General features: G+C 34.5%; 1 protein-coding gene across 1 annotated transcript; it reads right to left on the reverse strand.

Annotated features, from left to right (window-relative positions):
* Positions 1–13,954: 13,954 nt before the first annotated feature.
* On the reverse strand, positions 13,955–18,592 carry LOC143403809 (DNA topoisomerase 2-alpha-like). Its single transcript, XM_076862048.1, is given in 4 exon segments — positions 13,955–17,995; positions 17,997–18,467; positions 18,469–18,520; positions 18,573–18,592. Coding segments are annotated over 4 exon segments (4,584 nt in total).
* Between the last annotated feature and the right edge of the window lie 5,795 nt (positions 18,593–24,387).

The raw sequence follows: 24,387 nt of genomic DNA on the forward strand, positions 1-24,387 counted from the left end.
AAGGCATAATTTTATTGATTGATGTTACCACGAGGGAAATAATAAGAAGAAGAAAGGCCAGGCAATGTGGTGCACCCCTGTATGCCTAGTGATTCAGGAGGATGAAGCAGGAGGTCTGGAAGATAGAAGCTAAAGTCAGCCATTTAGCAAGCTCTATCTCAAAAAGCAAGAGAAAGAGAGAGAGAGAGAGAGAGAGAGAGAGAGAGAGAGAGAGAGAGAGAGAGAGAAAGAAAGAAAGAAAGAAAGAAATGAGTGAGGATGTATTTCAAGGATAGAGAACTCCTGGATCCATTACCCAGTACCAAAAGAAAAAGAAAAAGGAATTGATACAAGAAAAATGAGCTTTAAAAATTAAACTGATAATAACTAGATTTAATATAAATAGATTAAATTGACCAGTGAACAAATAGATAATTTGATATTAGACCATAAAACTATAAATGGCAATTTGTTGCACAGAAGAGACACTAAAGCATTTTGATAAGAAAAATTTGAAAATAAAAAAACTAGAAAATACAAAGAAAACATAAGATTTTTGGCTGGCTGCCAGCTAAAACATTCTGTGATAAAATATAGTTGGTCATAAAAAACAGGTGCTAGGGATGCTGAGGCATAAGAAAGTAAAGTTTAGAAATAATCCTGGGAAGTTATTTAACATCCTGTCTTAAAATAAAATTTTTAAAAGCTAAGGATATATGTGCAAGCTATCTCTTGTCGAGTGAGGAGGTTCATAGAACAGGATAGAGGAGAGTGTGGCTGTGGAGTTGCTAATCAAGACCTTCAGAGACCAAACAGGAAGAAGGTCTGATTTTATTGTGCAGTTACCATGTATATATACTCAGGCAGTAGCTAAGCAGATTACAGGCAGCCACCAATGCAATGTCTGCTAACTGTACTTGTAGCAACCAATCAAGGAGAGTGCTGTGGAGCAAAGGCAGGGACAGCAACAGATGGCCTCACACCCAGGGCTGTGTCTACAGGGAGAGCAGTCTGCTGCTCATGCACCTGGTATGAGAGCAGTGGATTGCCACGCAGACACCCTTAACATATGCCATGTATGCAATACTCCATGCACTTGTATCCACATCTTCACTTTCTGACTATGCTGCCAGGACTTCAGCCAGTGTCCATTATATGGTTACATAAGCATCTCAAAATAAGAAAATATTATCACTATTATGAACAGTAGGGCCAGGGTAATATCATTATAAGGATTAGTTAAGTTGACTCAGTTTTCCTCTTTGATTAGTTTTTTCTTTAGTTATGACATCCCTCTGCTGATTTTCATTGTTGTTTTTTATTTCCTCTTCATGAAATATTTTGTCAAGGCTGTTTTTTAATGCTGGTTTTCTAGATATAAATTCTTTCAACTTTTGTTTATCATGGAAGGTTTTTATCTCATCTTCAAAATAAAAGCTTAATTTTGCTGGATACAAGATTCTTGGTTGGCTCCCATTATGTTCCAGAACTTGAAATATGTTATCCCAGGATCTTCTAGCTTTCAGTGTCTGTGTTAAAAAATCTGCCATTATCCTAATTGATTTTCCCCTATATATAATCTGATTTCTTTCTCTTGTGGCTTTTAAAATTCTGTTTCTCATTTTCACACTCTCAGGACCTAAAATTGTTGACCCAATGGCTTTATTTCCAGTTCTAAATCAAAGTTTCTAGCACCGTCTTCTCCTCAGTACAGTATTAAAAAATGATATATACTAAGAAAATTCAAGCAGGAGTGTTGGTGCATGCCTGTATTACCAGCCACTCAGGAGGCTGAGGCAGGAAAATCAAAAGTTTGAAGCCAGCATCTGCAATTTAGTGAGGACCTAAGAAATTTAGATAAACTGTGTCTTAAAAATTTAAATAAATAAATATATTTTTAAAAAAGTTTAGTTATGTAGCACAATAATTAATTGTCCCTAGGTTCTATTCAAAAAAAAAGAAAAATAAAGATTAAATTGATCTTTAGAATAATAAAGGGCTGGAGATGTAGTTCAGTGTAAAGTATACATCCTAGATTCAAAGACAACAACAACAAAAAACAAAAGAAATAAAGAAAGATAAAAGAAACTATTATATATATTTTCCCAAAGTATTTATAAAGTTTCTGTAGAAGTAATGAGAGTAAAATTATTTAATTCTATTATTTACTTTTTTGGTATTTTACAAAATCCTTATAATTCAAATTCATGTGTTTCTTGTGTAATTGCAAGAAAAATCTAAATATGTTTTTGCCTTGTTTGGGAGAAAAATTAAGTATGATTCACCTAAAGTTTTCAACAGTTTGAAAGAAACTTTTAGTATTGCCTAAAGAAATAAGCACCACTTTTCCCTGAGAAAATCTATCCAAGATCCTTTCAAGATGGATCTGAATGTTGATAACAGAGTAAATCAGAAGAACTATCGATGTGTTAAGGTCTTTGAATGCTACATTTTGTTTGACCTGCACAGTGTTTAAAATTTAACAATAGGTGTCTGCCTTGGTCCATTTCTGCTGCTATAACAAAATATCTAGATCAAGTAATTTATAAAGAACAGAAATTTATTTCTTGAGTCTGGGAAGTCCAAGTCAAGGTGCTGGCAGGTTTGGTGTCTGGTAAGGACCTGGTTCTGCTTCTAAGATGGCAGCATTGACAGGGAGTGTAGGCTGGAGAACTTGAAGGGTCAAGCTGGTTCCTTCTAGGGCTTTTTCTAAAGTCACTAATCCTGTTAGTGAGTGTTCTGCCTTTGTGACAATCACCTCTGAAAGCTCCCACTTCTTAATGATGTCACATTAGGGCATAAGTTCCAACATAGGCATTTTGGAGGGATGCACACTTTCCAACCAGTGTAGCACCAGTTTCGTCTCAATCTAATAATAGGCATTACATGACTTTAGCCCAGATTCTGAGTAGGCTTTGTATTGTGTTTAGATTGTGGCCTGCAGGTGTGGACTACATCTATGACATGGTTTTGCAGGTGGAGATGTTATTATAGATGAGAAAGTTCTCTAGGGAGTCCTTGTAGTTCTAGTGTTGGTTTCCTAGAAGTACCTGTTATATGTAAATATAACCTTGGGGATAATCAGACAATACTATAAATAATGCTTGCTGAATATGCAGTACATAAGAGAGTATTAGCACTCTTTCTTTAAAAATAATTTGGCTTCTGGATTTTCATGCCCATAAAACCTACTTATATATTTCCAATACTTATGTTTTTATGTATAAATCTAGGGGAAAACTGAGGTAATTAGTGTTTTTGTTTATGATCCTAAATAATATTCAGTTTTGTCTTACTGAATAAGCCACAGCTATCAACTAAACAATAGATACATAATGATATCTATTATGTCTAAACATACTTTAGTAAAAAACCTTTTTTTTCCTCATACAATGGAAACCACCCTCTGTCCATAGCTTTACTTTCCTGTTTGAACCTATTGTGTATAGTACTGTTACCATGTTTGTTTGTTTGTTTGTTTTAATTTTTAGTTGTATATGGACTCAATGCCTGTATTTTATTTTTATGTGGTGCTAGGATCAAACCCAGTGCCTCACACTTGCAAGGCAATTGCTCTAACACTGATGAACAAATATGACTTTATCTGATGTATACATATAAAAGGAATTTTCACTGTACCATTTTTCTTTGCCACTTAATGCAACCTCAGATATTTCAGTTTGCTGAAGGAAATTCACCACAGCACCTCTTGTGGGACATTTATTTACATTTGAGGGGAGTACAGGAAATTTCAGGGCACTGGTTGTGGAATTTAAGACCTTTCACTCCAGAACCAGTCTGCCAAAGCTACATCAATTATGATTGACAGTTATTTGTCTCTGTGGGCCATTTAGTAGCCTACATGAAATCACTTATTGGTCGAAATTTAATTCCATTTTGAAAAGGAGAACAAGAATGGAATGGACCTGTTAACTAAGAGTGAATTTCTCCTGTGGACATAGTAAAGTTTACCTTCTGAATTTTAGTTTTAAGTGACCTAAGAGTTTTAAAAAGAGAAAGATGTTTCATTCAGTGAATAAATATAGTGAATAACGCACATATAATTTCAGTGTGTACACAAGGGTAATTCTCTTACTAATAATATGCACTTAGAAATGAATATCATGTGTCTGCCTTGATTCTCCATATTTTTCTTATTGAACTTTGTTAAGGTGAACTATGTCATAGTATTTATTATCAGGTGACTCAGAAAAATTGAATACAAATTTCCATGATTTCTTCTTTATTTTATATGATTTCAGGAGTCTAATATTTGCTGGACCTTATAATTTATTAGGCAAATTAGAAGAACAATCTCTGGGCATTCAGTAGATACTATATCAGGCATTTGTTTTCAATATAAATTATAAAATGTGTCCTGGAAGCTTGTGACTATTCCCCTCAAGGTGACATAAGTTATGGTGGTGACAAGGCCACCTGATGTATAGTTCTTGTGCATTATAGTGATTGTTACCTTCGTTAAGTAACTTGGAACACTTTCCTAGAAATACTCCAGATCCCAGAGGAAATAAGTGGGGAAAAAAGGAGAAACTAGTGTCAGCAAATGAATGTTTAATAAGTACTTAGCTCAATGGCAGGTGACATAAGTGCTCCCTGGTTATTAAATGTAAATTGTTGTACAACTTTTTAAAGATAGTTTTAATGACTTATAGATAGTCTTTTGAAATTCACAATCTCCTACTTAGAACCATTTCAAGCATTTTCTACAACAGGCATTTAAAAATGTGATGTGAACAAAGAATGAATATACCATTGATTACTGCTTCCACACTTCTGCTGACTACCTATTATCAGCCCAGGAAAGGGGTTTTCAACAGGTTGTCATTTCTACTGGATGGTGTTGACAGTCACAAACAGAGATAATGGTGTCTCATGGTTCATGGCTCTCAGACAAATAATGGTTCAAACAGTAGCCAGTGTCACAGAGTTGTGTCTCCTCTTAATGCACAATCCCTGATAGTGTAGGTATAGTGCCAATCCCAAAATCTTCAATGATTCAGAGGAAGCTTGTTTTTACTAGTTCCATTTTCCAAGACCCTTTCATCAAAAGTGGGTACTGACCCTGATTGACCCATTCCCCCCAGTCAAGTAAGAGAGTCTCATGATTGTTGGTTTGACTTCTTTATATAACTCAAAACAATTTTATGACTAGGTCATGTTAAGCAATGGAAAGTTATCATAAAGATATATTTATAATCAGCAGCTTTGACAGATGATTTAATACTGAAAATTCCATTTTCAGAGGAGAAAGTGTTCAAGTCTATCACATGCACTAAACTTCCTAGAAGTATATTACGTTATATACTTATATTACAGAGAATATGAATGTTCTTTAATCCCTTTGAAATGAATACTTCTGATTGACACAATAATGTGGTTTTATCTCTTTGAATATTATTGTTGTTAAGAAAGTATATTTACTCATTGATTGATGAAATATTCCATATACTTATATTCTGTATAAATTGTTGATTGTATTGTTTAGTTGTGTTTTTTCAATTATTTTTACCTTTTACACAGCTGTGTTTTTCTTTCTTTGTAATCACATATTGAATTGTTCAGTAATCATTCACACATACTATTGTAACACCAAGTTATTGAAAAGGTAATCTGCAGTTTAAACAAATCATACTTTGAACAAACAAAATCCAAATAACTTTTTTTTTGCATTTCTAAATAATAATTACTGAATATATGCCTGAGAAGCTCTACGCCCTACTTTATTTTTCCAAAGGTGTAAAGGAGTTGTGCTTTTTCCATTACTGGAACCAGCCTAACTTAACTCTTGAACTTCATTCACCATTACAAATCAAAGCATCTGTTATGACCCATCCATTCCTCCTACTCAACCTAATGAATCTGAAATTTCTCTTAGGGAAGAGCTGGCTGGTGACAAATCTGCTTTGAACATGTTTTTTAAAGAGGTAGTTTCTACTCTGCTGCTGCTAGTTGGAAAATGTTCAATCATTCAGGAACATAGTTGGGCATTGATAACTAATATTCCCCATCCTGTTTAACCAAGGAATTTCACTTTGTTCTGTATATTGGATATCTTCATAACAATGTGTCTTGGCATTGGTCTACTGTGATTTTGTATGCTCGGTGTCCTGTATGCATCTACAATTTGTACATCTGTATCCTTTTTTATTTCTGGAAAGTTTTCTATAATTATTTCATTCAGCAGGTTGCTCATTACCTTGGTTTGAACCTCTATACCTTCCTCTATCCCGATGACTCTTAAGTTTGTCTTTTTTTTTAATGTTATCCCATATATCTTGGATGTTTTTCTCGTGATTTTTTACCAGCCTTTCTGAGTTGGCTAGACTCTTTTCAAGATGATATATTTTGTCTTCATTATCTGATGTTCTGGCTTCTACTTCCTCCACTCTGTTAGTGATACTCTCATTTGAGTTTTTAATTTGGTTTATAGTTTCCTTCATTTCTAGAATTATTGTTTGATTTTTTTATAATCTCTATCTCCTGATAAAGATTCTTATTTGCTTCTTTTATCTGTTTATGTACTTCATTTTCAATGTGTTCTTTCATTGCTTGAATTTGCTGTCTCATATCCTCTTTAAGATTCCATTCCATCTGTCTAAGGTATTCCTTGAGGTCTTTATTTGACCATTTTTCTGATGCCTCTAGGTCCTCCTGAATATTTAGGCTGTCCTGCATTGTTTGTACTCCTTTTCTTCCTTGTTTTTTCATGCTGCTCATGTTACTTCTTGTTCTGTTTGACTGCTGAGTTACTGTTTACTCCTATAAATTTATTTGATGCTTGGGAGGAAAGGTATTAGAAGGGAAGGGAAGAAGTCACTAAAGAGAATGAGAGTAAACAGGTAGAGTTAAAGGAAGGGGGAATAAGGAAATTGAAAAGAAATGAAAAGACAAAAGAAAAAATAGAAAATAAAAAAAAATTTTAAATAATCAAAAAAAATAAAAATAAAAAATAAAAAAATAATTAAAAATATTAAAAAAATAAAAATGAAAATGAAAAAAAACCCAAATAAAAAAAATTAATAAATACAGTCTTAGAGTTTTATTAACTTCTCTTCCAGTAGGTGGAACTGTGCCCACCAGGCCAAGCTTCTCCTCTCAATACGCAGGAACCAATCACTGTGCAGCAGCTCTTCCTCCCAGACTGGGCGGGTCTCCAATCCTGAGTGCCTAGGGCCTTTTCTTGTGTCTAGTCACTTCCCCACTTTTCCTCAAGCCAGGCCCCACTCACCGGTGATGCTCACCACACTACTGGCTACACGCCAGGTCTGCTGCTACCAGGAGCCCTATTTTCTTGAACTACTGGGCACACTCTCACTGTTTGCCATTCCCTCAGATCCTAAGTTTGTGGAGCTTGAGGCTGAGAACCCTCAGCATATTTTGCTTGCCCTCTGGTAGCCATGCCCCTGGTAGATGGTGCAAGAGACCTCAGTTGTCAGCACTGGTGGGAACAGTAGCCGGGGGTCCCGTGCCACGGGTCCTGCACCATTCCTGATTCCCTCTGTCTGACTGTCACGCTCACCGGAGAGCTGGGAGGGGCCCTTAAGGTTTCCCTGATGTGTGGAGAGGGAAGGCTAGGTGATTACACACCTGTCGCCTCCGGTTTCAATGTTATCTCCTCCACTGCATTCTGGTGACGTCAGTTCTCTGCCATGGTGGTATCCCATGCAAATGGCGACAGTTCGTTCCCTTTGCCAGGTGACCAATGCAAGGGTGGGTCCTGACTGGCTCTCCCAAGCCCCATCTCAATCCTGTGGCCACTGCCTATGAAGGCTCAGTTGGTATTAACCTCCGCAGGTTCAGAAGGGCTGACCAGTTGTTTCAGCAGGATCATTTAGCCCTGAATCACAGCGGTTTGTCTGCGAGATGCAGGTAAACGGGAGCTTGAATTCAGCCAATCCGGGCTCCGTGTGTGTTCTGAGAGGCACAGACTGTTCCCCCCTAGATCCACATCAGCTCAGCATTGCCTAGTGATCCTGAGCAAATAGCATTTAGATGGGTTAAGACTCCCTATGCCCGCACAGCTGAAGAGGTCAGAGGCTTGATCTCTCCACACCCGCCGCCATGTTGGATCTCTTAACCAAGGAATTTCAATGCTGGTACTTGTCATTAATAAATTTTAAGAGTTCATCTCAAGGTACTTTTGTGACCTAAGCAAATTGGAAATAAGACAAATGTGCATCAAGCTCACAAAGAATATGATGATGTAGCTTTATTAGTATAAATAAATTTAATTTGTGTGTAGTAAGTAATTTAACAACATAATAAAATGAACGTTCAAATAATAAGTAATGATACTTGGTGTGTAGATGGATAAAATTTTTGTTTCTAAATTATAACTTAGTTTGTAAGTATTAAAAAAGGATGAAGAAATACAATTTTAATTGCAAAATGGATTATATTTTTTGTTTCATGTGTATATATGACCTTTCAAATTTTTCAAATTTATATATTCCCCCAATTTTTACTTTCAAAAGCTTACATTTGGTTTATTTCAGAAAGCAGTTTAGTGCTCAAGACTTCAATCTTCATCATAATTGTAAATAAGAGAGATAATAACAAATATACTGTGGTTATTTTATCATTACAAATAAAAAATCACATTTTTTCACAAAATAGTTCTACAAATGGATTTTTAAAAATTTTGACAGGTAGTTTTTCTTAAAATCCATTGAAAAGTTTTCACTGGTGTGTTGGATATAAGTTATATTTTTCTAAATTATGGATGCTTTTTGAAGAATAAATTCACACTTTTTATGGCATTTTTGACTTACTTTTTCCAAGAAAAGAGGATTAGATACATTAGTTTGTCTTCTGTTTTTCCTTTTTTGTAAATATATATATATATATATATATCCATAACATGTTTAAGAAAATTATTCTGTGACATGGAGGTGAATTAAAAAATATTTGGAAAACTACTGTATGTCTGTTGAATTCCTACATATTTCAGTAATTTATTCAAATATTACCTGTTTTAAGAAGGTTTCTGTGGTCTTCTCAGCTGGACATCATCTCACTCCCTCATGTGCATACTCTCTCAGAGATGACAACTTTAGACTTTATTTCTTGCATCTTTTACATCCTGCTATGTTTTAACTAATATTATAGCCTTTATTTGAACATTGCTTTCAGGATATAATATATATTTTTCGGTTTCCCTTTAATTATTATTCAGAGTTCTTGAATATGATATGTAATAATATTTTTGGTTGATTCTCTGGAACATCTGGTATTTTTATTGTTTCTGCTTACTCTTTTATTTCTGTTGTTTACTCTTTATTGAGTCTGAGTTCCTCTAATATTTACATTGGAAATTCAGGAACACCAAATCCGGGGTAAGGGTGGAATTTACTGTTAATTTATATGCCCCACATAATATTTCCTCTAAAGTACACTTTAGAGCTGCCTTTAATTCATAATTAATATATCCTATTGGAATTCAAGGATAAAAATCTCCATTGAATACAAATGAAAAGGTTTATTCATTCTAAACACATTCTCTATGATTTTACAGAGGATTCACCATCTCTGCTGATATTTTCAGAATAAAAACCTTAATCTTTTATATTAGTTCTCATATGGCAGCTACTTAAACTTAGTTATTGCTGTTCTTAAATATAACTAACACAATCATATCTTTGCTAAGTCTTGAGGACAAAAAATATATCTATTCTCTTTTAGACATAAATAGATTTATTTCTGAATCACTGTATTTTAGGGAGCTGAAAACCTGTTAACCTTTTTGGATACACCAAGCCCTTAGAAAATGATCTTATTTTAATTAAATAAAATTTAAAAATCAGTTCCTTAGTTAAATAGTAGCTGCATTTCAAAAATCATGCATGATTATTAAGTACTTTTTTCATAGTACAGATATAGAATATTAATATTATCACAGAAAATTCCTTGGGGCAACAGTAGTTTACAGCTTGTCTGTTATGGTAGCTTTCATATGGACAATTTAACTCATCCAAACTTCTGAATTAAAAATAAAATGTTTTTACTGAAAAATATTAATATTTCCCTTGTCATTTGTTTTGTAGTTGCAGCATTTGACTCTTATTCCCCAGTTTTCTGTCAGAATGTAATCATTTTTCTACTGCCTAACAGTCCCAATTTTTCTCTTTATCACTACTTTTCAATAATTTGATTCTGATCTATCTCATATGGTTTTATGTGTATTTATTCTGCTTGTATTTATTCATTGAGATTTTAGGAATATAATTTTTGTCATAGTTAGAAGTATTTTGTGTTCTGTTTCTGGATATTTTTCTGTTAGCTTCTCTGGGACTCTAGAGGCATTTTAAGAAGCTTGATACTCTTCACTGATCTGTGAGGCTGTTTGCTTTTCATTTACATTTTGGTCATTCTCTATTGGTACAGCTTCATATTTTCTTATATGAAAAGCTTTATCACCTGTGTTATCTATCCAGTGATTTTTTTTTAAAAAAAACTTTTATATATTTAAATTTTCCTCTTTAAAAGGTTCATTTGATTTATTTGTGTATCTTTCATTTCCCTCTTGGTCATGGTCATATTTTCAAATGCCTCAGATGACTAGGAGGTTTTGATCAGATGCTGGAGATGGTGTTTCCTGTTGTTATTTTTAAAAAGAAATATTATGCTTTTCTCTAATAGTCATTTTGATATCTTTCATTTGATCATCTGGTTTTTATGTTTTACTAAGATTTGGCTAGTTATCATTTATCCCCAGTAACTAAGGTCCACTTCTTCTGATGTCTAAATTTGATGCTCTCAGAAATAAGTTTGGACTCTTCACTTTTGCTGATAGACCCACTGCGGATCTTGTGATAAATAGTTCACAGCTTTCCAATATCTTTTTAAGCAGAGACATGCAATTTTCCCCATTGTGTGCATGTTATAGAGATCAGCATTGATTCAAGGGACACCCTGAGGCAGATTTCTGGAGTTTCTTTTCTCTATAGCTCTTTTATCTCATGAAAACTGCCTCACAGGGCTTAGTATATAGCTCTGTTAATAGAGTGCTTACCTAACATGCACAAGGACCTGGGTTCAATCCTCAGTAACACACACACACATAAAAAGCCTCTCAAAGTCCTGCCTTCTTAGACACTCTGAGCTCTGGTCTTTAGCTCCTCAACTCAGGTCACTGTCTGTATTTGCAAAACCTCCCCCATCCCCTCTTTATTTCTCTGTGATCTAAAATATGCTTTCTAGGCATAAAGCTGGGGCTACCCTAGGACTTACTTTGTATTCTCTCAGATGTCTTGGCTTTGTACTGCTTGTGATTTAATGTCTGAAAAATAGTTGCTGCATCTCTGTTTGCCTGGTTTTCTAGTTGTTTGAGTCAGGTGGGTTAGTTTAGTCCCTGTTATTTTATCATGACTGAAAGTGGAAGTCCTTCCTCAACTCATTGAAAATTCATGTAATACAAATGTACAAGCCAACCAGTAAACTAATAATCAAGTATTAGTACAATAGTAACAGACTTGAGGCTTGATTTTCAGAGAATGTTGAAGTAATAATAACACACAACACCACAAGAAAATCATTCATTCTCATCAATGCTGACAGAAACTGGAAAGTGAGTCTTTGTCAGAGAGATTAGATGCATATAGACTTTAAGGTACTTAGTAGTCATTTATTATAATTACACAGTCTACAGTTGGGAGTTCACCAGGGGATCATGCTCATATGGTCAAAGGATCTTGTCAAAGATCACATGTTGACATTTAAAGTGAGAATTCTAGAGACTCTGATATTTAAAAAAATATTTATCAAATTTCAGCAAAAAGAAAGTAATATGATATCCATGGATTATCTTACTGACTTTGACCTCTATTGGTAAGAAATGGAACCTAACACTATGTGACACAGCTAACATTGTTATATACACATACTTTAAGTTTTGTTGTGATTGTACTTTCAGTTGATTCTTGGATCATTTTTATTGATGATTACAATAGCTCAAACTCCAATTTTTTTTAAAAATATGACCTTTTCTTTTTTTAGTCCTACCTTGATTAGTTTATGAAGAAGCCAGTTAAATGTAGCTAAATTGAAACAATACAACTCTTTGTTTCTAATGGTGTCTTACTTTTAATTTTTATGAAAATGGCTTAATATTTTGTTTAGTAAATTGACCTTCATAATAGACAAACGTAATGTTGATGGGTCTAGTTTGACATAAAGCTTTAATAACCACAGAAGTAATAATGGGCAGTTTTATTCAAAACATTTTTATGTTGTTTGCTTTTGATTTGGGAGTTCCTGTTTTAAATGTATACTGGGTAAGTTTTTCAGGCATATCCAATTTACATGCTTTTAAGACTTCTTCTACCTTAATGCTTAATTTATAAATGTCATTTAAAATGGTTCTTAAAGATCAAATGCACTTATTAATTTGGTAACTGTGATATTTTAAGAATCCTCATATAAATATGCATTTGTTGCTGATTAAGTATATCAATTCGCTAATCTTCAACATTGATCATCAATGTCAGAGTGTGTGTTTGTCAACATTTCATTTTACCATAAGGATTTCTTTAAATCAGTAGGTACTGTAGAAGATGTCTGGCAGAATATATGCGCTTAATAAATATAGGAGTTAAATAAGTTTTTAAGACCTTAAAATTAAATCTGTAAGTGCTACAGTACTTTGAAATAGAAGTTTAATTGAGTTTGACTAAACACAATTAAGCCTTCTCCCAAGCTCATAAAACAAACTCTAAAATATTAGTAGTCCTCAGGCAACATAGAGGCTTCTTATTAAAGGAACAAAAAAATGAGGTTGAGAATAAAATTTCAACAGTTACCAAGTCTGTTAATTTGCTGATTATTATGAACACTGACTACATTTTTTTTTGTAATTGACACATGCTATTGGTTTAATTAAATAAAATATGCAGAATTAATTCTAATTAAATTTTTTGTTCTCAAAATTATGCTTTTTCATGTTAAACTTTCTAACTAAACTTCTGATTTCTTCTGATTTTAATACCTTTTCTTGCTTCCATAGCCTTTATTTTATTTTATTTTATTTTGGCTTGCAATGTTTAGAACATTTTATTAAAGTACAAAATTGTCGGAGTTAACTAAATAGAAAAACATAGTAAATATTTACAAAAACATTGATAACATCACTCAAGTAACAATACACAAACAATGCAGAGAAAGGTCTTAAAAGGTTTGCAAGTTGAAATTATGAAGATTTCCCAAAAGGGATCTAATGGTTCACTGCTGAGAATGGTTTTAATGTCATATGTAAGATCTCCGAGCAAATGATATCCCCCACTCTGCAATACAGTGCTTCCCAGATATTAATCCTTTGGGAGACTCTGACTTAGAGGCAGCAGAGGGGACAAGTCAAGAGTTGAGACAGTCCTATGACTGGCCTGATATTCTCATCCTGTTGACTGGGTTGAGGTCATGCAGATACAGTCAAGGTAATTTTCTTCAGCTTCTGATGATTTTCAGGAGGATATAAGCAATTTCTCATTCTTTGAACAAAAATTCAGTACATAAAGGCTGAACAGAAGAGTACTGGATTAGAACTATCAAGTTCTATTTGATGGACTATTATCAATAAAACAAAGATAATATGGAATTTATCATGTTCTATTTCATATTTAACGAAAGTAGGAAAGAAGGCAGAGTGATACTTTTAAATCAAAGTGCTCTAGTTTAGCTTAATGAATGGTCAACAATTTCCTGAAGTGACCACCTCACTATTGAACTAGAGTCCAGAAGAATTTAAAATCAGACTTTAAAGACCAAAGAAAACAGATGTAACATACAAAGCAGAGAAGAAAACAATGCCCGGGAAAGAGTCACTACTCACTTTGCTCTGATAGTTGTATATTAAAATACCTTCCCAAAACTAATCCAGGAGAGGAATTTAAGAATTTTAGGTGACTTTAAAAGCAGTCTTGGGCTCAGTAAGACCATTCCTTAAAAATAAACACTTCATGTTTTAAAACAAATCATCTTCATCTGACTCTATGAGGTACTTTATAGGTTGCTTTGCCTGTCCAGATTTTGCGCGAGGAGCCACAGCTGAGTCCAAGTCCAGATGAAAGTCATCGCTCTCCCCCTTGGGTTTCTTGCTTGCGGCTGCTTTAGAAATGACTTTCTCAAAATTACTGTCAGAATCATCAGAAGTGGATGGCTTCCTTTTGCGTCAATTCTTGGTTTTGGCAGGTTCAGGCTTTTGAGAGACATCAGAGTTCAAGTTTGGATCCTTCTTGGTTCCTTTTGGTGCAGCCCTTTTTTTGGGACCAGTAGTGGAGGTGGAAGACTGACTATTTGTTGTTGTCTTCTTCACAGACACATTCTTTTTTGAAGATGGCTTCTTCATTTCAGTTTCAACTGGGAGATCAGCTACAGGAGGGCCCAAAGAAGATGGTACGCTATCTTTAGTATCATCGTCATCATCGAGGTCATTCACTGACATGGTATCTTTCTGTGGCCTCAGTTCTTTTTCAGTATGTTTTGGTGAAGTTTTGGTTTTAGGTGGGCTAGCATCTGATAGCACAAAATCTTCATCTTCAGATTTTTCATCAAAGTCTGAAAAATCTTCATCTGAATCCAAATCCATTGTGAATTTGGTTTTTGCTGCAGCTCTCCGTGGCTCTGTTTCTCGTGGAGGAACATCAAAATTACTTTCAGTACTGCTCATATCTGATTCAGAGTCAGACCAGGGGTTTCTTTTTTTGCCTTTTTTGACAGGTTTAAATGTCAATGTAGTCTGTTTCTTTGCCTTGGTGCCTGGTTCTTTTTTCAATTTCTTCTCCAGTCTTTGTTTTAGGCCATTTGGTTCTACACCATCTTCCTTAGAGGTTCCCTCAAGATTTTCACTCTTAATTTTCTTTTTAATTTTCTTTTCTGCCTCTGCTTTCATCTCTTCAGTAACTCCGGGAATGACTCTTTTTCCTTGTGGAGAAGGCAAAACTTCAGTCATTTGTGCTTTTTTCCCCTTTGCCTTTCCCCCTTTCCCTGGTAGTCCTACTTGTTCATCTTGCTTTTCCTTGGCTTCAACAGCCTCCAATTCCTCAATAAAAGCAGCTAAGTCTTCTTTCCAAAAATCTGATGGACTCTTTCTCTTTAATGAGTCCAGTTCTTGCTCCTTTTTATTTATTTGTTTGCACAGTTCATCTTTCTTTTCTTTGGTTAAATATCAAAGGGGCATGTCAATAAGGTAGTTGAAGGTTGGCCCAGAATCTCTTACAGAGTCACTCTTTTCTGTCTCCTTTTCATTGTCACTCTTTTCATTCTCTTCTTCATCTGGAACCTTTTGCTGGGCTTCTTTCCAGGCCTTCACAGGATCCAAATCATATCCTCTCTGAATAAGAACTTTAATTAACTCTTTTTTAGGCTTATTTTCAATGATTATTTTGCCATCTATTTTCTCTAAGATAAAGCGAGCCTGATTGTTCAATTTAGCAGATTCAGCACCAAGCATTCCTAGAAGCCATTCTTTTCTTAATCCATAATATTTAAGCCTGAGTTCGAAGAAGTCATATTTCTTTAAACAGCCTACATGGTCAAAAAGCACCATAGAGTTGCAGGTGAGACTAGTTTGGAGTTTGAAGACTTTGTGTAGCCCAACTCTCTCTGCCTCTGCCAATTTTCCCTCAGTCATCTTTACAACAAACTTCACAGTGGTATCTGTGTGGTATTCCCTGTAGTCTGTGATGAGAGGGGGTGTCTTCTCAGTGCCATTCAACATGGGTTCTAGGACCTGTTCTTTGTATGTTGGGGTCCATGTTCTGATGGGAAGTTCTGAGATTTCGATGGTTGTGGAATTAAGAATAGCTATTTTGCCATTAATCACATATTGATTTGGAGCCAGCTCTTCAATAGTACCTTTGAAGTTTTTGTAACTTGGAAGCATTGGCAAAGGTTCTTCTCCATCCATCAAATGCCTGATGTTATTTGCAACTTCACCAACATCAAAGTTGGGAATTTTGCAGGACCACCCAGTACCAATTCCTTCAGCACCATTTATCAGGACCATGGGTATAATGGGAATGTACCATTCAGGCTCAACTCGTTGGTTGTCATCATATAAGAACTTCAATGTATGATCATCTTTTGGTGGAAATAACAATGGAGCCAAAGGGCTGAGCATTGTGAAGATGTATCGAGGGCTACCAGAATCCTTGTCACCATGTAGGCGGGTACCAAACTGACCAATGGGTTGCAAGAGGTTCAGATTATTGCTACCCACAAAATTCTGAGCCAAATTGATGATGGTCATCATTAGTGACATTTCACCATGATGGCATGAGGACATTTCTGCCACTGATCCAGCTAATTGGGCAACCTTCACCTCTCATTTGTCATTCCTTTTGAAACAAGTTAATAAAACCTTTCTTTGACCAGGTTTCAAACCATCCACCATAGATGGGATAGATCTCTCATTATCAGAATTTGAGAACAGGATAAGTTCCTTGTTTATAAAGTCATTATATATCAAATAAATGGTAGCTTGCCCATACAAATAATCCTCAGGAAGGCCAAGTAACTTTCGCTATCTTCTATCCTTCATGAAATGAGTTAACCATTCCTTTTGATCATCTATCTGCTTTTTGCTAAATGCCAGGCTGATTGCATCATCATCTTCAGGCCCAGTATATTTAAATTGAATACGATGTCTCTTCATATCTGCAAAGTATTCCTTAGCTTCTTTTGATGTACTGGTGCCCAAACCTTTGTAATACTTGACTTTCCATTTTTTATCGTTTGGAGTAGAACTTTTCCATTCTTCAAATTCAGGAAAGCTGTAGAATGCAATTTCTTGCTTGTTTTTAGATACCTTTACAATGGGAGTGATAAACTCCTCCAGAAAATGATGGTGCAGAAGAGAGGGCCAGTTGTGATGGATAAAATTAATCAGCAAGCCTTTGATATGGGAACCATCTTGGTCCTGATCTGTCATAATCATTATCTTCCCATAATGAAGAGTCTTTAATGAATCTTCATCTTCATAGTTTTTCTTATACTGAAGACCCACAATTTTGATGATATTGTTAATTTCAGCATTTTCCATGATCTGTTTATGAGAGGCTTCTCGGACATTGAGTATTTTTCCTCTAAGAGGGAAAACACCATACTTGTCTCTCCCTACAACACCAAGGCCTGAAACAGCTAAAGTTTTGGCTGAATCTCCCTCAGTCAGGATAAGTGTACACTCCGTGGAGTTTTGACTTCCTGCATCATTGGCATCATCAAGTTTTGGAATTCCCTTGATTCTGTTATGCTTTACAGCTGAACATTTCTTGTTTAACTGAACTTGGGCCTTAAATTTCACCCAGTTTAGTACGCTTTCTACAATACCACAGCCAATTGCAGCTTTGATGAATTTTTCACTTAATTGGCATGTTGATCCAAAGCTCTTGGCTTGCAAAGTCATATTTTCTTTGGTCTGAGAGTCAAAGGTTGGATTTTCAATTAAGGCATTCACAAAAATCCACATGTGATTTTTCACCTGATGTGCTTTTACTGCAACACCACCCTTGTTCTTCTTCTTCACTATATCAACAAGTTTAGTCACAATCTGATCAGCTACATAATCAACATGTCTGCCACCCTTGGAAGTAGCAATGCTATTGACGAAACTAATTTGCTGAAAGCCTTTTTCACTCATTGTTAGGCACACCTCCCACCTGTGGTTTACTTGTTCATGTATTACTTTCAATGGGTTGCCAGTTTCATCTAACTTATCCTTCAAATACTTATCCACATAACTGCAGAATCCTTTTACTGGCAGCTTAATTCCATTAAGAAAGACTTTGACATCTTTAGTGGATCCAACAAAATCATATGCTCTTCTAACCATCAATGCAACAATATCTTTGTCGAGGCTTTGCATTTTAAACTTAGACAAATCAGGCTGGAAGGTGATACAGGTATAATCTTCTCCATTAAAAGGCTTGAGCTCCATCTCACCAGCTCATCCCATGTTATACATCCAAGTCTGTTTGAACATTTTCTTGTATTCTCTACTGGCTTTACTTTTCCACAGTAAACTTGGTACTGAATATATTACATAATTTGACTCCATAGCCATTTTGACCACCTGTTACTTTCTTTTCATCATCATCATAGTTACTAGAAGTTAAGAGTTGTCCAAATATAAGAGCTGGGACATACACCTTTTCAACTTTGTGTTCAACAACAGGAATTCCTTTTCCATTATTCCATATGCTAATTAAATTGTTTTCTGGGTCAATAGTGACTCTAATACAAGACATTTTGGGGTCCCTTTGTTTGTTTTCTGCAGCATTAACTAGAATCTCATCAAAGATTTTGTACAAACCAGGAACAAAAGTGACTTCCCTATAGTTCATGCCAATGTCTTCATCATAAACCCACATTTGCTGGGTCACTAATTCCACAGAGCCAATGTAAGTATCTGGGCAGAGCAATATATGTTCCAATTGCGTTTTCTTCTGGTAGATTCTTTCAATAGACAGTCTTTTCTTTAGCATCTTCATTTTTCTTAATTTTGTTCACTTGCATATTTTCATTTATAGGCCCTCACCGGCGGCCAGAGGCTCTGCCACCCGGTCCCTTCCACGAGCTCTACCTGCAGTGGTGACACCTCCATGGTGATGGTCGTGAAGGGGCTCGAGAACCCCGAAAGCGACTCGCTTCCACAGCCTTTAATAGCATTAACTGTAGGTTTCTGATAATAGGGTTTTGATATTGAAACAGATAACATGTATACCTGTTATAGAAAATGGAGAAATAAAAATGCATTTTCTCAAGGAGTAATTGGAGGTTATATTGCTTTTTTCCATATTTCATCAGACTTTCTCTGTTTTGGAATTTGTTTTTTGTTCACACAAAAAAGGCAGTTTATTCCTGAAATTCTTTTAGCAAACATGGGCTAACTTTGCTTTGGCATCCTGATCAAGAGCAATACCTGCCATATTTCTTAGGATACAAGGCATCTTTTGTTTATTAGTAAACCAATGTGGATCTAAAGTGAAGGTATGTATGTTGTAGACTGAAATGGCTCTGAAATGAGACTAAAAGTTGTGGTAGAAGAAAAAATGCTGGAAAAATTGTGTACTCTTTGAAGGAAAAGCCTAGGCAAATTACAGTAGAAGATTTGTAGTAGAGATTTTCTCCTTGCCCATAATGACTCTTATAGTTATTTGTCTGTATATTATTGAATATTTCTTTAGCCCCTAAATTTATAGAAAGAGGAAACTCTTTGTAAACATTCAAGTTGAAGGAAGACAGTAATAAGTGATTGGCACCATTGACCCTTTCAGGTAGGATTATGTCATACAAATTTCTACTTGAAAACAAAGAGCCTTAAGTATAGCCAAACTTTATAGTAGTATTTTCTTTTCTTTCATTCTTTCTTTTTACTGTCACATTCTTTTAAAAAATATTTTAAAATTTTGTTTATATGAGAGCAAAGTGCATTATAATTCATATTCCACATATAGAGTACAATTTTTCATTTCTCTGGTTGTATAGAAAGTAGAGTCATTCATTTCTTTATACATTTACTTAGACTAATGATGTCCATCTCATTCCACCATCTTTATGTTTGACCACCTCTTAAGAATATTAATTACATGACAGCAAATGTAGAAGAAAAACTGGTTATGTTTTCTCAAGCTTTGAAAGACTGTACTGCTTATCTGCAAGTTGTGAGGGTATATATTTTTAGCTGGTAAATATGCACAACAATGGAAGTATTATTACTACTTTGGAAGAAAAAAGTAAATAAAATAGATGACAATTTCCACATGTAATTTCCAACTAATGAAATTTTCATCTCTCCCTCTTTTCCTCCATTCTTTATTATTCTCTATTTATGTCTATTTTACCTACATAGCAATGTATCCTATAGTAGGAAATGAGAAGAAAAAATCCTATATTAATTTATTTATCAAAGTAAAACAAAAAGCTTGGGTAATTTTTCAAGTGAATTGTCAAGTTGTAAGAATTAGAAATTAGATAATCCTGTACACCTTGCTTTGTATACTATCCTCCATTTTCTGCATTTAATAATGATTGGAAATTGCAAAAAAAGGTATCACAGAGTTTTATCATTTTCTATCTATGAAAATAATTTAAAATCAATTAAATATAGCATAAGTAATCAAAGAATGGACTAGCTGAACAAAGAAAAAATAAACATTTGGTCATTATTTAGAAATAAATTTTGGATAAGTGAATCAGGTATTTATGCAAGCTTATATGTTGAGCATTTTTATTACATTGAGCCATGCAATGTATATCTTTTATATTACTAAGTTTGGGATTTGAGTTTTCCTAAGTATAATATTGAAAAGCTAAAAAAGCCAGTGATACCTTTGTATCTACTTGTTTACTTTATGACTGTGTTATTTTGTTTTTTTGTTTAACGATTAAAACGAGGTGAGCTAACCATGACTGGAAACAAACAGGCTAGCAGCATCACCAACAATAATGACCTCACATCTATCAATTCCAGTGTTTTCATTGGCATATTAAACACAGTCATTGTAAAGAAGTTTGACATTGAAGCCGTTTTTTCAAAGTATGGGAAAATAGTTGAATGCTCAGTTTAGAGGTTATGCATTTGTACAGTACATGAGTGAGCGGCATGTGAGAGATGCAGTGGCTGGGGAAAAGCCATGATCATCCCGGGTCAACTTCTGGGTAAGCCGTGCTCACTTTTGGATTGCACAGTAGGTTTTCTCTGCACACATCTACATATGGTTTCCTCTCTGAAAACCCAGCACCACCATAATATCATTTTTTAACCAATTATGGTGCTTGAGTATTTATAGCTATGTTGTTTTCTTGTTCTCATTGTTTTGCATGTAGGTAACATATTTTCTGTGCAAATTTACAAACTTGAAATCAAGGCTCCTTTGAAATATGTGTTACTTCTACCATTCTTAGCAGAACAGGCAAATAATAAATTTACCTTACATGTAACATTATTTTTCTTAAAATGGTGTGTATTTTCCAGTAAACAATAGACTAAGTAAAATAACTTTTAATATTATAATATTTGCTCAGAGTAGCTAATTATTTTTTATCTGCAGTTTTTATTTTTGAAAAGGAAGAAGTAGAATATAGTAAAAGGAAGCAAACTTCGTAGAACTGGAAAAGGCATGTTGTAACTCATTCATTTCTATATATTTAGAAATCTTATATATCACAAGTGTTCAATCATGTACAATAATCAGATATATGCCTAATGTCCAAGGAATAATATTGTATTTTTTAGAGAGAATAATATAGTCTGAAGTCAAATTCCAAGATGGGAGAAAATATTTCATAAGTAATATACAGGTAAGAATTAGAAATTAGATAATCCTTAGATGGTTCCCCACATATGGAAAAATACAATCAATATATCAATGAGTCCCAAACATCTCTTGCTATCCAGATTCACATTTCAAACTGATGATCATACAACATCTACTCTTGATATCTCACAGGCATCTCAGAACAAAATTCTCAATTTTCTACACCCCCACCCTGTTTTACGCCAAATTTCTCTCTCATTATATTTCGAATCCCTATTACTTCACTGTTCTAATAAAATCTTCATTTTCATCCCTGATTCTTTCCTTCCCCCTGCACTTCAAACATAACATGTTATTAAGTTTGCTTGCCAATATATCTCAAATCTAGTCACCTTCTAAGTCTTCATTGCAGGCCAGCTCATGCAGGCTTCATCTTACATCAGTGGACTACAGGGAGAATCACCTCAAGCCTTCCAGAGTCTTCCTACTTCAGTGGCTTTGAACTTGCTAGTTCCTCACTGTTTTTTTTGTTTGTTTGTTTGTTTTCTACCTGATTTACTGTATGCTGTGCTCAACATTTACCTCTAAAAAGAGGCTGTTCTTGACTAGCCTATTGAAATAAAGTCTCCTTCTGCCCCATCGCTTTCACTGCATATGTTGTGATTCAACTTCCCATCCTTTGATCCTTTGTAGCCCTTATTAGTATATAATTATATGCTTTAATGTTTACGTTACCTCTGTTGTGTTCACATATATAAAGCCAAAGGGCCATAGGAAACAAACAAAAATATTCAGATATTAAGTTTGATGAGTATTACAGAATAATGTGAGCAATATACAATTTTGTAACGTACTAAAAAAACATTTCTGAAGGCATGGAGATCATAAAAATGTGAATTAAGTCTAAGGAATAGATTTTTTTATTTTATTTTTTATTTTTTTTTATTAATTGTTCAAAACATTACAGAGCTCATGATATATCATCTTTCATACATTTGACTTGATTTATGAATTCCCATTTTTTCCCCAAATACAAATTGCAGAATCACTAAGAAATAGATTTTGAGAAAAAATTCAAAAGATACTTTATATGAGTGGTTGTGATTATAAACCCAAAAGTAATCATTGCAGGAATGTTTTTAGAGAGAGAGGGAGAGAGAGAGAGAGAGAGAGAGAGAGAGAGAGAGAGAGAGAGAGAGAGAGAATTTTTTAATATTTATTTTTCAGTTTTTGGTGGACACAACATCTTTATTTTATTTTTATGTGGTGCTGAGGATCGAACCCAGCGCTCTGTGCATGCGAGGTGAGCGCACTACTGCTTGAGCCACATCCCGAGCCCCAGGAATATGTTTTTATTTACCTTATTCTTGTTCAGTTTTCCATATCTTACAAAAATAATGCTTTTCATTTGTTAGTATTCCATTTTTCTCTTTGTTTTTCTTACTGTCTCCATTTTGTTTATTTACCTTGGTATTCTGATCTTTTTGTGTTTTCTATGCTGAAATTTTTATTTCAAAGCCACATTTAAACCGGTTTCAGTAAAATCCCCACTTATTGCCTGTACCCTGATGGTTATCAACTAGCCAGTTCTTTTGATATGCATTTAGTTATTTCTGATTTTTTTTAAAAAAAGTAATTATTACAAATGTGAGGTCAATTAAAATCTGATTAACTTTTAAATGAAGAATAGCTAAATTTCTAGAGTTCCATTCCTTATACCACTCAACTCATCATTACCTTTTTCTAGAATAATGCAATGGATACAGAGAAACATCCAAAGCAAAGAATTCAGTTTCTTAATTTAGTTCCTGAAAAAAATGCTAACACCAGATCACTTTGCTTTCAGCAGCACCAAGTTAAAATGCTCCATTAATAAAATGCATTTCTCATGTGCTCTCATTCCTCTTGGATCCTCTTAGTTCTTTGCTCAGAACAGTGTCTGGAACATATGTCTAAATCATCCATAATCACACTTTGTGCCCAAATGCAAGTTAAATATTTTATTCCTTTTTGGGGGAGGAGTTACTGGAGATTGAATTTAGTTAGGGGCACTCCATTTGCAATGGCCTCTAAAAATATAAAATACTTGGGAATCAACTTAATAAAGAGGAAAAATATTCATATAATGAAAATTACAGAAACCAAAGAAATGTATTAAATATTTAGAAGATAGAAAGATCTATCTTGCTCTTGGATAGGCAGAATTAATATTATCAACATTAACATATGACCAAAAGCACTATAAAGATTAAATGTAATTCCAATCAAAACCCCATTGACATTCCTCATAGAAACAGAAAATAGAGTCATGAAATTCATCTGGAAAATTAAGAGACTCAGAATAGCTAAAGCAATCCTTAGCAGGAAGAGTGAAGCAGGTGGCATCACTATGCTAGGCCTTAAACTATACTGCAGAGCAATTGTTCAAAAAAATGGTATTGGCACCAACATAGACTGGTAGACCAATGCTACAGAATAGAGGACACAGAAACTAACCCACAAAATTACAATTTTATATTAGACAAAGTTGCCAAAAACATGCATTGGAGAAAAGATAGCCTCTTCAACAAATGGTGCTGGGAAAACTGGAAACCCATATATAACAAAATGTAATTAAACCCCTATCTCTCACCATGTGCAAAATTTAACTCAAAATGGATCAAGAACCTAGGAATAAAACCAGAGACCCTACATCAAATAGAAAAAAGAGTAGACCCTAAACCTCGCATCTCTACATTTGATTTTGCTTTATATCCAGGGTTTCCTGTGTTGCTAAGTTTTATTATTCCCTAAATCAATTTTGCATCATCTAAAGGAACAAATTGTGTATTTCTCAACAGATTAGTAGCTATCAGTCTCAGCAGTAACTCAATGTTTTTTTTTTCAAACCTTTCATCAGAAAGACTTAGATGGGAAGGAATAATTTGAGTCAAGTCCAGGATGTTCTAGTTGAACTATGAAATTTAAGACTTCATTCCACACCCAGTAATTCTTTGCCATTAATTTTTTAAACCACCTTTGAATTGGGAGATATAATTGGAATGGTCATATAAAGAAATTTTAATTCCCACTTTCTGATTCTGTTCCTTCTTTCTTCTTTCCATATTCTTGCTTCTCAATAGTGGTTTCAACTAGAAAT

The sequence above is a fragment of the Callospermophilus lateralis genome, chromosome 7 (assembly GCF_048772815.1).
Source record: "Callospermophilus lateralis isolate mCalLat2 chromosome 7, mCalLat2.hap1, whole genome shotgun sequence".
Classification (NCBI taxonomy): Eukaryota; Metazoa; Chordata; class Mammalia; order Rodentia; family Sciuridae; genus Callospermophilus; species Callospermophilus lateralis.